The sequence below is a fragment of the Carcharhinus amblyrhynchos genome, chromosome 9 (assembly GCF_965287045.1).
Source record: "Carcharhinus amblyrhynchos chromosome 9, sCarAmb.v2.hapA, whole genome shotgun sequence".
Taxonomy (NCBI): Eukaryota; Metazoa; Chordata; class Chondrichthyes; order Carcharhiniformes; family Carcharhinidae; genus Carcharhinus; species Carcharhinus amblyrhynchos.
Genome location: NC_137332.1, coordinates 20,669,169 through 20,686,988, shown reverse-complemented (window position 1 = coordinate 20,686,988; position 17,820 = coordinate 20,669,169). Strand labels below are relative to the sequence as shown.

The window sequence follows — 17,820 nt, the reverse complement described above, 5'->3', positions numbered from 1 at the left end:
GGGTGCCAATCAAGTATGCTGCTTTACCCTGGATCGTGTCAAGCTCCTTGGGTGTTGTTGAGCTGTACTCACCTAGACAAGTGGAGAGTATTCCGTCACACTCTTGATTTATGCTGTGTAGATTGTAGAAAGGATTTGGGGAGCTAGGAGGTGAATTACTTATCACAGGATTCCTAGCCTGTGGCCTGCTCTTGCAGCCACAGTTGTTGTATGGCTAGTCCAATTCAGTTTCTGGCCAGTGGTAACCCCTAATTGCCCTTATAAAGGTAGTGGTGAGATGCCTTCTTGAACTGCTGTAGTCCATGTGGTGTAGGGTTATCCACAATGCTGTTAGGGAGGAGAGATATTTATCCAGTGACATAGAATGAATGATGACATATTTCTAACCCAGGATAGTATATGGTTTGGAGGGCAATCACTCACCTCCCCTGAGGCTCTGATATAAATCACCAAATGACGTACTTATTACAAAAAGGAATCTATGGGCCTGATTTTACCATTTTGATTCAAAGTGCTGAGTCTGGACGTGATTCAGATGTGACTTGTAAAGCTGTTCTCAGGCGTCCCCATACGCACTCAGCCTGAAAACAAATTGCAAATCTCAATCGTGCTGTGGGTGGGGCTTATCGTGCCCGAAACGCTGCTGCTCCAATCAGAGCCTTCAACTATGTATGTGCAACAAAAAAAAATTTGAAAAACACTCCCCAGCCACATTGCGCCCGGGCTGCAAAAAGTGGGAGCAATGGCCTCCCATAGACATTGCCCCACCCTCACAACATAATTGTCCCCTTATCCACCCCTGATTCCCTTCTCCCCCACCCATCGCCTGCAGAATGGCAGCGGATACCCCTGTCCCTGCCCCCCACCCACTACCAGGGAACGATCGGGCCTCCCTCCTCCTCACCCCCACCACCAGAGATACATCTGGCCTCCCTCCTCCTCACCCCCACCACCAGAGATACATCTGGCCTCCCTCCTCTTCTCCCCACCACCAGAGATACATCTGGCCTCCCTCCTCTTCTCCCCACCACCAGAGATACATCTGGCCTCCCTCCTCCTCACCCCCACCACCAGAGATACATCTGGCCTCCCTCCTCTTCTCCCCACCACCAGAGATACATCTGGCCTCCCTCCTCTTCTCCCCACACCAGAGAACAATCTGACCCGCCACACCCCCCTCCTCCCCAGCCCCGCCCTACCACAGATGCATCTGGCCTTCCTCCTCCTCCAAACCCCCCAACCAGAGAATGATCTGACCCATCTCCTTCTCTCCCTCCCCGCACCACCGATGTGAGTTAGGGAGCCGCTGGAAGCTCTGAACTTATCTCTTCAGAAGCTGGTGTGCCCAAAACAGCCCTTTGCCAAGCATGTCTTTCTCGCGCCGAATCTGCACAGGTGAATGCGATGGTAAAGGGGGAAATGTAGGTAAGATTGGGTGTCCACCTTATTAAGTCAATTTAAATGCATGCAAGTACACTTAAATTGACGTCGCACCCATTTCGGGCGTGGTCCAGATCGCGTTCATTTTTGGGCCTGGGTAAAGGGGGAATTGGCACTGGCGCAGGCGTAGATCATGCTATTCGCCTCACACCCGACTTTACCAAGCTTTTGCGCCCAAAAACAGGTGCAATGCAATGGTTAAATTGGGCCCTATGTGTAGATATAGTTATACTGTGAGTATCTTTTAAATTCCATGAGACTAAACAAGTAAAAACATTTTAAGTATACCAACGCATGCTGTTATTGTATTCTACACAATTAAATATATAAATCAGACATATTTAAACATGGTTAGAAGGTTATTTATGGAAGGTTTATTTTTGGACTGAAGTTTAAATAATTCAAGCCAAGCTGTTTATTTAAGATAACATTTCTCAAACTGTGGAAACACATATCACGCATCAGAGATCCAATGAACTATGCTATAGAGAGTTTGGGGGTGGGCTTGAAGAGGTCATTGTTAATAGAATGAGTTTCCATTCTCAACTGTATAAATGAGGTGATGAATAGAGTGTACACCTCTCCATCTCATTCCTTGCTGTGGTGTTGATATAATGATACCATGTCCCTTAAAGGCATTTTCAACACTCTCCAGCTCAACTCATCACCAAAATCTCTTACCCATGCAAATCCTCTCAGACATTACCCGCAACCAAACTGCTGCTCCTCAACAAACTCAGTTGTAAACCTTTCTAAGCTGTGAACTACCATCCCATCTCAAATTTTCTACTCCAAGGTCCTTGGAAGTGTTGGCTCACAGATCCATGCTGGAATTCTTTGATTCAGGATTCCAACACTTCTAACAGGTTGAAAATAATCCTAACTGAAGCCTGTAGTTGTGACCTGAGGCATTATTTCCCCTTGCCTTCAATCTCTGTAATGTTCAGTATGGTTGGCTACATCATCCTTCTCCAACACTTTTTGATTTGATTTGATTTATTATTGTCACATGTATTAGCATACAGTGAAAAGTATTGTTTCTTGTGCGCTATACAGACAAAGCATACTGTTTATAGAGAAGAAAATGACAGCGTGCAGAATGTAGTGTTACAGTCATAGCTAGGGTGTAGACAAAGATCAACTTCATGTAAGATAGGTTCATTCAAAAATCTGACGGCAGCAGGGAAGAAGCTGTTCTTGAGTTGGTATGTGACCTCAGACTTTTGTATCTTTTTCCTGATGGAAGAAATTGGAAGAAAGAATGTCTGGGGTGCATAGGGTCCTTAATTATGCTGGCTGCTTTGCCAAGGCAGTGGGAAGTGTAGAGAGAGTCAATGGATGGGAGGCTGGTTTACATGATGGATTGGACTACATTCACAACCTTTTGTAGTTTTTTGTGGTCTTGGACAGAGAAGGAGCCATACCAAGCTGTGATACAATCAGAAAGGATGCTTTCTAGGGCACATCTGTAAAAGTTGGTGAAAGTTATAGCTGACATGCGAAATTTCCTTAATCTTCTGAGAAAGTAAAGGCGGTGGTGGACTTTCTTAACTCTAGTGTCAGCATGGGGGGACCAGGACAGTTTGTTGGTGATCTTGATACCTGAAAACTTGAAGATTTTGACTCTTTCTACTTCGTCCCCATTGATGTAGACAGGGGCATGTTCCCCTTTAAGCTTCCTGAAGTCAATGACAATTTCCTTCATTTCTTTGAGGGAGAGATTATTTCCCCCACAGTCTGGTTCAGTGGTCCCTATTTGGTTTCTTTCTAATCTATCAATTCATAGCCAAGGAGTATTTATCAATGACTTCTATTTTCTTCCTCCTTCAAGAATTCCTCACTAGCCAACCTGCTTCATTCATAGTATATGTTGACTTGGTCAGCTTCTGCATATATGCTAATGATACTCAGCCTTATTCTCCATCCTTTCCTTGACCACGCTACTGCCTGTTTGACATTAGATTGCTTCTCCAACATTTAATCATTTGCTCCAGCCAAATTTTGGAAATATATGTGCCAATTTCCTCAGCTCCCAACCCAAATTCCGATCCCTTGCAAAGTATGTGTGATTTAGAGGGGAGCTTGAAGATAATATTTTTTTCCATGCTCCTGCTGCACTAAACCTTCAAGATAGTTGAGATCATTTTTTGAGAGATGCTCATGAAGAAGTGACAAACAGAAGTTCCTTCTTAACCTCCCCCTGAAGTCTCCCCCCTCACAGATGCCAGTCTTCAGCCAATTTCATTTTCACCGTGCAGTAGCATGTGATGGACAAAGCAATTGTTACAGGTCTTGGTAACATCTTGGTTGACGACCTGTGCTGCAGGAACAGCCATGTCTCTAGTCAAGTTTTCTTGTATAATAATAATAGTGGTGTCTACCCAGCCAAATGGAGAATTGCCCAAATATGTCCCTTCACAAAAACAGGATACATACAACCCAGCCAATTAGCACCCTATCACCCAAACAACAAAGTGATAAAAAGAGGCATCAACAGTTCCTTCAAGCAGTTCTTGCTTATAATGTGATGCCATGATTTGAATGCCATTCAGCTCCAGACTTTACACAGCATTGATGCAAATGTAGTTACAGGAGCTAAATTCCACAAGCGCATTGACGGAGGCGGCCCTCAGCTTTTACCAAGTGCGGTACAAAGGTGTGGTAAAATTGAAAGCAATGGGAATCAGCTTAAAAACTGTCCAATTATATTGCCATTGGAGTCATGTCTGGCACAAAGGAACATGGTTTTGGCTGTTGGATGCCAATCATAAGAACATCAGAACATAAGAACTAGGAGCAGGACTAGTCCATCTGGCCCATCGAGCCCATTCTGTCATTCAATAAGATCTTGGCTGATCTTCTCGTGGACTCAGCTCCACTTACCCACCCGCTCACCATAACCCTTAATTCGTTTACTGTTCAAATATTTATCTATCCTTGCCTTAACAACATTCAATGAGGTAGCCTCAACAGCTTCACTGGACTGGGAATTCCACAGATTCACAACCCTTTGAGTGAAAAAGTTCTTCCTCAACTCAGTCCTAAATCTGCTCCCCCTTATTCTGAGGCCGTGCCCCCTAATTCTAGTTTCACCCACCAGTCGAAATAACTTTCCTGCTTCTATCTTATCTAATCCCTTAATAATCATATATGTTTCTATAACATTTCCCCTTGTTCTTTTGAATTCCAGTGAGTATAGTCCCAGTCTACTCAGTCTCGCCTCACAAGCCAACTCTGTCAAGACTGGAATCAACCTATGAATCTCCTCTGCACCCTCTCCATGTCAATGATGTCAATCTAGGACACTGTTACAAGTGGGTGATTTGGTAATGGCAGCGAGATTGAATATCATGAGGAGGGAGTTAGCTAATCTTTTGTTGGAGATGGTTCCTCTGTGGTGTGACTATTAATTTGCACTGATCAGCCAAAGCATTGATATCATTGTCTGCAGGCACAGACAGCCTCATTATCTGAGGAGTTGCATATGGAGGTGAACATAATGCGGTCATCAGTGAACATCCCAATATTTAGCCTTACAAAGGGACATGTTATTGTTGAAACAGCCTTGACGCTGTCTTTGTTCAGGGGAGCCAAATTTGGAGAACGGTTTCTGAAATAAGCATTAAGGGACCAAATTTTCATCTCCCAATGGAGATAGGAATCAGGTTAAAAAAATGCTGAACTTAATTATTTTCAGCTAGAGAAATATTGGGCCCGATTCTCCCATCACGACCCACAACTTTTCTGGCGGGTCCCGTGGGGAGAATAGTGTCATTGGCCTTTTTCTGGGATTTGCACATGTTCCAGGAACACATGTGCATCTCCCAGAGCTGGAGAACAGTTGGAGTCCAAACCACGCTGGAAACCGGCAGGAAGACAAGTAAGTCATTTGAATCTTTCTTCAATTTGTTTTGCATGTGATTATTGGGAATTTGCTATGCCCGATTGAATCTCCCACCCTTTCAGAAGCACTTCATTCCAATGAGGTTTAAAGTCAGGGAACTAGCAGGAGACCCAGCCGGAATGAAGGCCGGGGGGGGGGGGGGGCAATCGGAGGCTCCCAGGGGATCGGGCGGCGGGAAGTAGTGCCCTCTGAGCATGGGCACCCTGGCAGTGCCAGCCTGCGTTCCCAGCTCTGCCCAAGGGGCAAAGTGCTCGTGCTCAGGGGGCACCTTGGCACTGCCCATGCGGTGTCGGGCAGTGCTCAGGGGCAGGTCCTATTTTGGGCAAGGCGTAGGGGCAATCAGTGCGGGTGAGGGGTCCCACTGCCACTCTGCATGGCGATCAGTCTGAGCTGGAGGGAGGCCTGCAATCGGGGCCAATTGGGAGGCAGGTGGTAGTCTGCGGGGGGAGGCCTGGCTCCCGGGGGGATAGGAGGCTGATCCTGGGTGGAGGGGGCTGACCCGGTGGGGGGGGGGGGGGGGGGGGGGGTGGTCAGTGGGAGGGGGTTGCCAGGGTGAGGGGATTGGGGGATCACCGTTGCTAGTTGTGGACTGGACATTGGGGCGCTCTGGTGTAGGGCAGAGGTCAGGGTTGGCCCGAGAATTGTTGTGGAGGCCGTGTTCAGGTTGTGGGAGAGAAGGCTGGAGGGGCAACGCTGTGAGGGCCCCGGATTGGCCAGCCATTGAGCTAATGGGGAGATTGACAGATCAGGACCACTGCGCATGCACAGAGTTCCGGAGCTGTGAGACTCTGGTGCGAATAGGCCCCGCCCCCCCCGGGTTTTTAATGAGATTCACAATCGTGACCTCTGCGGTGGACAGAGTTCGGAGATTCAAGCGTGAAGCTTCACTGAAAAATCAATCATGATCTAGAACAGTTTTCCCACCAATTCAGCACTTTGGGGAGAATCGCCCCCATTGTTCCTATCACTTCCCAAACCCATGCCATTTTCACATAGTCTTTTTTGTGGGTCAGGAAGGCCCTGAGTGTAAACCACACACTTGCGCCTCTTCTGAGATCATGGTCACCATTGTGAGGGCCATAGGAAATTTGAATTTCCTTCTCCACACTATTTTCTGATGCTGACAAGGGCTTTGGAAGCCCAAAATAAGGCTATCTCCTTGGATAGTTTGTGACCACTAGGGGAATCCTGCCAAAGAGTTTCTGACAGGTAAGTTTTAAATATTTTGACAGTTTTAACTGTCACAATAAATTCTGTGTTGTAATGTAGATCTGTTTTTAATGCGGGGATTCATCATGGGACTCTGTCCTGCAAATGTAAGTTGAACATTACATTGACTGCCATTGTGTAAGTTTTGACAAGCATTACAGTTCTTTTCCCAGTCGGGTAAGTGCAATTATGCATACAAAACTGTGGAAAAATGTTCTGGAAAATTCTGCTGCAATGTTTTGAACTGAAATTTGCATAACAGATATATTTTGTTTAGAGAAAAGCTTACCCTAGTTAAAAAATACACCTGCTCAATCCTGTTGACTGATCGGCAATCAGCTTTGAATTGGAACTGTAATACCTATTGTTCTTTCATTTTCATTTTCAGAGGATCTGGAGCTGAAAGCCAATTTCTTAATATCTGTGACCATTGTTAATGCTTGGCTGAGTTCCAAAAGCTTCTGGCTTACTCAATTCCGTTGACACAGCTATTTACTGCAGTGAATAACAGTTTCAAAAGGATGTAATATGTAATCTGCCTTTGATGTAATTCCTAAATACATAACCAAATGGCTATATAAGAGCTTTGTTTTTCTACAGGGTTGGATCATATTGTTCTAGAAACAACACCCCCAAGAAAGATATGTTTCCCTTGGAGAGAGTACGATGTGATTACGTAAGAATGCTACTGGAGATTAGGTGGATAGATTATGAGGACAATTTGAGTTGACCCAGCTGTATTCCCTTAAGTAGTGATGTAATTAAGATGCATAAGGCGTTTTAAAAAAAATAATAAGACAGATAGAAGGGCCTTTTAAGTTGAGCATAGCCATAAAATGATTAATATTTGGGTTTATCTAATTCAATTAAAGGGAAGGGAAGATCTAATTATAAAAGAGGTTTAAGACTTCAAACTGTGTAAGAATGGGTGGATTTTCCAGTCCCCCCACCCACAGTGTGTTTTGTGGAGGCAGAGACAACCCACCATTTACCAGCACTGAGATCTTTGAATTCTGCCAATGTCCACATGGTTTTGCATCCCACTGCAAACTCTGGTTCCACCGTACCCAGTGAATATGACACAGGAGTCACCATTGGCAGGACTGAAAAATTCCACCATCCAGATGGACCAAAAAACTTTGGGCGGTGGTTTCACTGATTGATGAATCAGTAGCGAGGGGTTCAAGACTTAACCCCACATCAACAGAAGGGCAAGTTAGGAGAACTTCTTTTACACAGAGGATCATGAGCACAAATAAAGCAGGGACTATTGACAGGCAAATGTCTTAATTAATTGGGCAGAATTTTCCCATCCCGCCCACTATGGGAATCATGGTGGGCAGGACAGAATATTTGCCAGACCATGCAAAGGTCTGTTGACCTTGGGGATGGGGGAATGGGGGGAATTTCCAGTCTTGGGGGTGTGTGCAGTTGGAAAATCCCACCCATTGGAAAACATTTAAGAAAGGAAAACCCTAAGAGGCTACGTGGTCACCAGAATTCTACCGCCCCGCCCATCATGAGCGAGGGGTGGACAATGGGAAGGTCCATTGATTTTGGGCGGGATTTTACAATTTCGGGTCAAGTGAAACCGTAAAATCCCTCCCAGTAAGAGAATTAGATGAAATAGCTTAGGTTGAGACTTTTCATTGGCACAGTTGTAAGCAGTTAACTTCTATGTCATAATTTCTATGATTTTAGGAGGTCAAACAAGAACTAGAAATATCGACGTGAAGGTGGTCATTTTGTATTTTTGCAGTGGATACATTTGAATTTGGAACTTCAGGTTGAATGCAAAACTCAACACCGAATTCTTGGACTACACAAGTCAGTTATTAAATGAACGAACACAAGTGCAAATTACTTTGGATGATGGAAATCAGACATAGAAGCAGAAAATATGGAAATACGTACATATGCTTCCAGACCTACTGAATATTGCTAGCATATTCTGTTTTGTAGTAAATAGCCAAATTATCATAGAATCATAGAATCCCTACAGTGCAGAAGGAGGCCATTCAGCCCATCGAGTCTGTACTGACCACAATCCCACCCAGGCCCTATTCCCGTAACCCCACATATTTACCCTGCTAATCCCCCTGACACTAAGTCAATTTAGCATGGCCAATCAACCTAACCAGTATATCTTTGGAATGTGGGAGGAAACCAGAGCACCCAGAGGAAACACACGCAGACACGGAGAGAATGTGCAAACTCCAGTAGTTGCTCAGTAGTAAAAAATAAAGATCAGTATTCCTAAAATCGAATAAATTGTGCCCAAATGTATGAAAACAACTATAGTGTAAGCATAAATTTGGCCATTAATTTCTAGAAAGGTAAATGAATGAGTTAAATCATCTCAATGCAGAGTCGCCCTCGGTGATGGGATAAGTGGACTTTCCTTATGGACTTTTAGGCATCTCGGCAACAGAAATTTTAATCTAGCATACTTTCAATTTTGTATTTTACTCAGCAAGTGCTGTAATGATAGAATTTATCATGGTTCCATCCCCTCAATTAAAATTAAAAGCAATACTGATCCCTTTAAATGAAACTGAAATTAATCGAGAGTGAAATGATAATCGTTGAATATTATTTTTCTCAGTGTTAAAAGCGCTTCAAAGCGTATTTTCAAAATGCCGTGGAAATTCAGTCATTAAATACTTACACAGTGTAACAATTATTACTGTTCTAAATGTAGATTTTATGTGAAAAGCAAATTGTGGTCATCTCGATTTATGTTTCCAATACAGTTAATTATCAATGGATTTAGTTGATGGGAAAAGTGGACTTTCCGTACGGATTTTCCTAAGATGGTACAATGGCACGGTGTTTAGTCCAGTGCCAGGAACCCGAGTTCATTTCCGGCCTTGGGTGACTATCTGTGTGGAGTTTGCACATTCTCCCCGGGTCTGCATAGGTTTCCTCTGGGTGCTCCGTTTCCCCCCCACAGTCCAAACATGGGCAGAATAGGTTGGTTAGCCATGATAAATTGCCCCTTAGTGTCAGGGGGATTAGAAGGGTAAATATGTGGGGTTATATGGATGGGATCTGGGTGGGATTATTGGCAGTGCAGGCTCAATGTGCCAAATGACCCATTCTGCACTGTAGGGATTCTCTGATTATCCAGGCTTCCTTATTCTTGTATTGAAGAAGAATGGGGAGGTGTGCATGCATCGGCTCACACGGTCCCTGGGAACTCTGTGGCATTGGAAGGAACACTCCTTTTGCTCCCAGTTCCACAGGATTTAACTTTTAAAATAATTATAGGTTTCGGTGACTAGTGATTCATGGGCTGCTGGAATCCTAACAAAACTGTATAAAGTAGCCCCAATGCTTGCTACACCCAGCACTGAGTACAAAGGCTAAGAAGTCTCAAATAGGCAATATTCCATTAGCATACACAAAGAACCTAAGACCAGTGCAAGGCAGCTGCACAGAATGCTTAAATACTACATATGTCTAAAATGGTGATAGATGTATTTCAGTTGTTCTTGAGCCTCAGAACTTAGCTTTGCACAAATAAATCTGTTTCGGCCTCGTGTTCGGCCTCAAAAACTGGTAAAAGGAGGATCAATTTCTATCCTCACATTCCTACATTCCTTCTAACAGTTCCTCTCCCATTGTTCAGCCTACAACTATCCAACTACATAAACCCTTCCAATACCTAACCATCAATCTCCATTATTATTAGCATTCCCCATCCTATTGTGGTTTATATATTTGTATATATATATATCTTCATACCTGAGTTCCTATCAATTACACAGCTAGAGCCTGGAAACAAAGAGCAGAAAGTCATCAATATGTGTGCCCCAGTCTAAAAGGATAGAAATTGATCTCAGCAGTAAAAGAAATGAAATGGCCCAGATGTAATAATCAGCAGTGCAGTGACAATGCTTATCACTGTCTTTGAAAAAAGCTGCTCATAAAGATTTAACAGAAGTTCTGGCTTTTCCAATGTTGATTTGAATCTGGTGCCAAGTCAAGGAGATGTCCAGGCATCCAGCAACACTGATGCCATCAGGCAGGGTAAGCAGCTGAACACATTGAAGTATTCTCACAGACAGCAAACCAGGAAGTCAATGCACCGATTATCATTCATTTTTAAAATATTTTTCCACAGAGAGTGAAATAAGTGGATGGGATATACACAATAGGAGCTGAAATATCACAACAAATGTTTTAAAAAGTATTTATTAAAAATGCAGAATTTTTAACACAATGGGAAAAATTTATTTTGCACAAATAGAAAAGTTATTTTCCAGGGCTTGAGTGGTTGTTCAGCAGTGATTATGACCTAATGCTTAATTAAAAATCCAGTTACAGCTCATTAACAAGGCATATTGTTTGGGTATGGAGGAGGTAGGGAGGATCCACTAGAACTATTACAACTTAAAGGGGGAAGTTCTTGTCATTTCAGAGATTTCTAATCGATTGCATTTGGAAGGCACTTCAACAGGGCACCTCAAGGAGAAGCATAGAATTATTGACAACAATATTTGTATTTCCATGTTTGGCTGCGCATGTGTAGACTCCAGAGCTTGCTGGCAACTTCAGCGGACATGATGTGGGTATGCCGGCGTTGGACTGGCGTAAACACAGTAAAAAGCCTGACAACACCAGGTTTTAGTCCAACCTATTTATTTGATAACATACTCGCAAGCTTTCGGGTTAGCCCCTTTGTCAATTAACGAAGGGGCTAACCCGAAAGCTTGCGAGTATATTATCAAATAAATAGGTTGGACTAAAACCTGGTGTTGTCAGACTTTTTACTGAACTTCAGCGGAGTCATGATAGCAAATGGTGACAGTTTCATTCCCATTTCTACTGCAACATTCAGGCCAATAATTTTTTCATAGTTGACACATAAACAAAATATAGTGGTGTCTTCTTTAATTTAAGCCAATTTATATATCTGTAAGAACATTTTCTGTTAGACTTGACCTCTTAACCCAGGTGGTACAATTTGTACTGTTACATTTCTTTTCTCTTATTTTGCATATGAAAAGGTTGCATGTGTGGTACATAACTTTAAGGGAAGACATACAGCAAATGAAAAACTACAGCCTGACAACGTGACTGACATCCCTTTGATCTCTCTACCACACGTGGAAAGTCCGTTAGGAAAATTAAGTGCTGTACAGGTATGTTACCAATATTCTCTTCCTAAATAAATTAAGACATGCATTTAAAATGTGTTACCTTTTCCAGGATGGCATCAGATTGACACATTAGACTTGGGGAGTCATGTTATTATAGATGAATCTCTGTGAGACCACCACCTCAATTCTTTCAGCAATACTCAATAGGAGCTCCTGTCAACAGGTTTCCTGAGATGGAAACGCATCTCAGCGTTGAGTAGGCATTCTGGCAAACAACGAAGTTCAACTTCATTCATAAAACAACATGGACATAATGTGTGGAATTTTACTGGCTCACCCATCAATGGGCGGAGAGAACCAGTAAAGTCACTTGAGAGCCAAGAAATCAGGATCACGCCTAATTTTGTGGCTATCACGATTTTACGAGAGTCGGATTTCTAGCAGGTTCAACTTCTCACCAGAAATTGGAGGCTATGGGGCAAGGCTTATAGATGTGAGGCCTATGGGGATGGAGCTTATGGAGTTGGGGCCTATTGGGGCGGGGGGGGAGGTGGAGGTGGCTGGTGCAGGACCTGAAGTGGTGGCCAATTGGGGACGGAGGGGGCCTGCTGCACAGTCTGCAGCTGGTTGGATCGACAGAGTAAGGGGCCCACTCTGCATCACGATTATTGCAAGAAGGGTGCGATCAGTCTGGGCAGTGGTAGGGGTGGTGGGGGCTGCATTTCGGGCAGTGTGGGGCTCACGATGAGCCATGGGCTCCCACAATTGTGGGAGGGGGTGTTTGTTCAGGGTGCCTGCAGCAGCAGAGGCCTGACAGTTCTCTCTCTCTGTCTGTCAGACTTCTGCTGCTGCTATTGTGCGTGTGAAGAATGAATGGTGTGCACGTGCAAAATAGCTCCCTCTGCAATTGCTATTGCACATGTGCAGACACAGAAGTCTGCACATGCGCAACAGCTCCCCTTGCAGACTGGTTGGCAAATTAAGCCCAGCCCAATGCCTGCAGTAGCTAGAAACAGTCTACACCATTTTGCATGGGTGAGTTTTCATGCCCAAGATTAGGCATGAAAACTCACCCAGAAGAACGGATCTGTAACTCTCCCATTTTTACGCTAGTTGAATCCTTCTCATAAAAATCCACCCAATCAATCCAGGTTATTGGCCTTGGTTCACTTTCCATTAGCACTATACCTACAGGGATCATGGTTAATAATTAAGATAATGGAACTTCATAAAGCCTTGAATGAGACCAAAGGGATCCTAGAAGTTGAGGCTTAATTGTAGAAAAGTGTTGGGTAGATTGCTTAGAAAACACGTGCTCCAGGCTCCACAGTACTCCTGAGAACCGCTGCCAGCAATTGGTTGCCTTTTGTCCCCCAATGCTTATCTGAAACCTGCTGGCGACAAGGTAAGTGATCCAAAGTTTGAATCCCTTGACATGGATGAGATACCTCTGGAGGCACAACAGGCAACATATCTGAAATATTCAGACTGGGCCCAAGGACCAATTTCATGTAAGCCTCAAGTTGCTCCCTTCAGGAATGTTCTGCATATGAACCACCCAGTTCATGCACAAGCTGGAGCAATGAGGAATGGGTCTTTTGGATCTGATACAGACTAATCTCTTGATAGGGCTTGTAAATCATCTGGTAAAATATATTCCTCTGCAGTCCATTTCTGTTACTTTATCAATGCTATTGTCATCCGTTGTGCTGCTGGCCTGCAGTCCTAAGTAAACACTGAGAATTCCATTATGAAGGTGTACTGAAATAACCATAAAACAAACATCAATTTAAGTTGAAATTTACATTGTTGATGCTTGAAGCGGTTTAGAATCATGCTTACATAATAAATGAATGAATTCAAGAGAGTACAAATTGTCAGAATTCAATCACAAACATATCAATTCATATTTTTTATTTGGACTTGGGATCTGAGCTGTGTTGGAGAAGTCCCATTTATTGGTCCACCCTAGTTGCCTTGTGAAGATGGTGGTCTCCCTTTTCCTTGATCTTTCTGTGATGGTTGTCCCACATTAGTCCTGGGCAGGGAATTCCAGATAAAGGGAGTTTGGGAATCACTCACTTATTTTTGAAGCTATTTTTCTTTAGTCTTCATTTTCAGCTGGCACAGTTGTACAGTAGTTAGAACTGCTGCCTCACAGCACCAAGGACCTGTGTTCAATTCCGGCTTCGGGTGACTGTATGGAATTTGCATGTTCTCCCTGTGCCTGCATGGCTTTCCTTCGGGTGTTCTGGTTTCCTCCCATAGTCCAAAGATTTGAAGGTTAGGTTGATTGGCCATGGTAAGTTGCCCCATTGTGTCAGGGGGAATAGTAAGGTAAATATGTGCAATTAAGGGGATAAGCCTTTGGCGGCATTATGATCGATGCAGGCTTGATGGGCTGAATGGCCCCCTTCTGTAGTGGAGGGATTTTATGATTCTACGATTTTGGTTTCTCCACTAAGTTAGACTCACTATTTGAAATAAAGTTTATGATATATTAAAGCGATTAATATGAAGACTGGGCAAAATATAACATTTACGAGTAAACAATACATTTTCCTGAAATGCTTTGGAATAACTTTTGTTTGGGAATCTTTTGGGAATTTCAATTTAAATTTTCAATATCTAATCTCCTCTCCACCAAAGCAAATTTCTAGCTTGTAGACTGCAGCATATTTCAGTGCTTGCATTTTTTAATATGCCTGACAGCAGTTCTGGGCATCCATAGTTTGGCTAGGACTTAGTATTTGTAAGACATGCCACTTTCAAAATTATGTGTAATCATTAAGAAAATGACCGCAGATGGAAGCCCTCAGAGAATTTTGTGGTAAGTAAGTAATTTTGAAAGGAAGCATGTGACATTCTATGTAATTTCTGTCAGCTATTCCTCTGCATGTACAGTTGGCAAATGTGGTAAAGAAGCCAAACATATTATCAGATGGCAGGATTCAGGTAGGAATAATTCAGAACTGATCTTTTAAAAAATATTTATTGAAGTTACTGGCTTCTCAAGACCAGCATTTATTCCCCATCCCTAGCCGATATCGAGAAAGCAGTGGTGAGATTTCTTGAATCGTTGCAGTCCGTATGGTCAAGATATTTCCACAGTGTTAGGTGTGGAGTTCCAGGACTGTGATCCCACACCAATGGAGGAATGATGAAGCCAGGACAGGAAGGCGATGGTAACACTATGCACCGGCTTCCCTTGTCCTTCAAGATGCTGGATGTCACAGTTTGGGAAGTGCTGCCGAAGAAGCATTTGCAAGTTGCTGCAGTGCATCCTGCAGATGGTACACCAGTGGTGGATGTTAAGACCAGAAGGCAAAGTGCTAACCAAGTGAACTGCTTTCTCCTCTTCTTCTGGTCAGTCTATCTTACAGCACTGCCATCAAACTCAGAGCTATGGGATCTCTGATAGTCACAAGATAAATGTACCGCAAAAAGTTATTCTATGTGAGCAGAAAATAGACAAAGCAGCAATGACACAAAAGGTCCCTTTGTGCTTTTTCATGCGCCATGCAATCAAGTGTGACAGCGTATCATAAAAGATTATAGCCTACTGACAGGGAGGTAACTTAACATGTTCTTATATTAGCCTGTATGTCTTCCTCAGTTGCTCTTGTTCCTATTTAGTAAATTGCATCGTCTAACTGTTTATCCAAAAGCATGGAGACAAATATTGGGAAGGTTTGTTGAGGCTTTCCTGTGTATAATCTGGAAAAAGTAAATTTCCTGTGCCACCCTTGGGCGTGGGAAGGATAAGTTCAAAAAGGTTCCTGTTCACTCAGTAAATAATTCCAGCTGGTTCAAACTGGGAAACGCATTTAGTCTTTCCATTACCCGGAGGTGGACAACTTGCCTCAGGTGTTCGTAGAGGCTCAAGGGCTCATAGTCAAACAGAAACTGCATCAGCGTGGAAGCTTGGGTCCACACTATGTCTAATATTTTCAGCAGACGGCACTAAGAGCAGAAAAGGCCTGATGCTCGAAAAATTGCACACTAAGGGCCTGATTTTACCATTTTCATTCTAAGTGCTGGACCTGGGCGCATTTCAGATCCAGCTTGTAAACCCATTCTCCAGCCATACCACTCAGCCTGAAATAAAAGCAGCAATTCTGAATCGCACTGCACAAGCCTGTGGGCGGGGTTTAACATGCCTGAAATGCTGCTGCTCCAATTGGAGCCTTCAGCTGTACATGCACAGTAAAAAAATTTTGAAAGACGTTCCCCCCCCCTACCACATCACTCCCGGGCTGCAAAAAGCGGGAGCGATGGCCCTCACCGACATTGCCCCAACCCCCCCCACAACATAACTGTTCCCCTTATCCAGCCACCCTCCCGCTGCCCCGACCAATCGCAACCACCTGCCCCACTTCCCCCCTCATCAATCGCCCGCAGAGTGGCAGCGGATTCCCCTTTCACCCCGACTGATTGCGTGCAGAGTGGCAGCAGACCCTCCCTATCCCTGCACCCTCCACCCCCTGCCCACCAGAGATCCATCTGGCCTGCCTCCCTCCTCCTCCCCCCCCCCCCCTCACGGAGAGTGATCTGACCTGCCTCCCCCACCCCGCACCCTCCTTCCCTCCCAGCGCCCCCTCACCCCCATCCACCATCAATCTGAGTTACAGAGCCACTGGAAGCCCTGAACCTACCTCTTCAGAGGCTGGAGTGGCCAAAACAGACTTTTGCCGAGTATGTCTGTTTCGCACCGAATCTGGGTGGCCAAACGTGATGGTGAAGGGGGAAATGCAGATAAGTTTGAGCGTCCAGCCCGTTGCATCCGTTCCGGGCACTGTCCCGATAGCGTCCATTTTTGGGCCTTGGTAAAGGGGGAACTGGTGCGGACGTGGGCGCGGATCGTGCTATTCACCTCACGCCCAGCTTTACCAAATTTTCGTGCCAGAAACGCAATGCAATGGTAAAATTGGGCCCTAACGGTCATTAATGTCACTGTTTTTCTTCCAGTTTAGGAGGCGACCACTTCCAAAGTGACGATTGTTTAAGCTTAAGGTTTTTTTATTAGTGTTACAAGTAGGCTTATGTTGACACTGCAATGAAGTTACTGTGAAAATCCCCTATTCGCCACACTCCAGCGACTGTTCGGGTACAGTGAGGGAGAATTTAGCATGGACAATATACCATGTCTTTCAGACTGTGGGTGGAAACCTGAACACCTGGAGGAAACCCAAGCAGACACGGGAAGAAATTGCAGGCTCCATACAGACAGTGACCCAAGTTGGGAATTGAACCCAGGTCCATGGCACTATGAGGCAGCAGTGCTAACCACTGTGCCACCGTGCCACTTCTGAACACTGCCCCAGCTCTAAAAGGAAGGCAGATATATTCATTTTGATATTTTCTCTTCCAATTGTTTGCCCCTTGACTTTCCTTAACCTCCACCTTTAAAGACACCCAGGGATTCTTCCAGGTGGTAGCAAGATGGGAAAGAGGATGGGAATTACAGCATTGCCAAGGCAGAATTTCATTCCTTAAATCATGGTGCAGAGGTAGAGAAGTGTTGAGTTTAATAGGTTTCTTGTATGTGACAACAAAGGTGAAAGATGTCTGATTTTCAATGAGTGGAGATAATGATTTTAAAAAGGATTTTCCTAAAATAATTTTGAAAAGTGTAACCTCAAGTAAGCAGCGCGTAAAATGGAATCAAACTGATGATCATAACAGCTGAAGGATTAGCACAATAAACAGGTGCACTGGAAGAAGCAATTCATGCAATAACTAACAGCGCTCTGCGGTCTCTCGCTCCATCACTGGAGTGCTGACAGAGTGAGGTAGCTACACCTTCTGGACTCTCCTTTTGAGGAGACAGCTGATGCTTGAATGCAAACACGTTCCTAGGTTAACTTTGGATATTGCTTCACAGGGGCTAGTCACAGCAATTGAGGCTCCCATTGAGTACCTCTTTGGCTTTGCCAATGGGAGGGCTGTGCTGCCGTGTGAATGAAATGGTTGTGCTAACTGCCTCTGGTACCGAGCGCTCGTAAGAGAAACTGTCATTTTGCATCTACCACTCATGCAGAAATATCCAACTGCTGTGCCACAGAGAGATGAGCCGAGGAGAAGGGAACAGACCTTCTGACTTTGACTGATTGGAAACACAGAGGGTGAATGGAGCGCCTTTTTTTTTTGTTTGAGGTTTCA

General features: G+C 44.2%; 1 protein-coding gene across 2 annotated transcripts in view; it reads left to right on the top strand.

Moving 5' to 3' along the window:
* The window catches only part of LOC145348313 (phospholipid phosphatase-related protein type 5-like), a 128,887-nt gene that overhangs the window by 94,212 nt on the left and 16,855 nt on the right, over positions 1–17,820 (top strand). For both annotated transcript variants that reach the window (XM_080196511.1, XM_080196512.1), the window contains exon 5: positions 11,566–11,700. In XM_080196511.1, the coding sequence (XP_080052637.1) occupies positions 11,566–11,700 (135 nt within the window). The remainder of the gene's footprint in view (positions 1–11,565; positions 11,701–17,820) is intronic.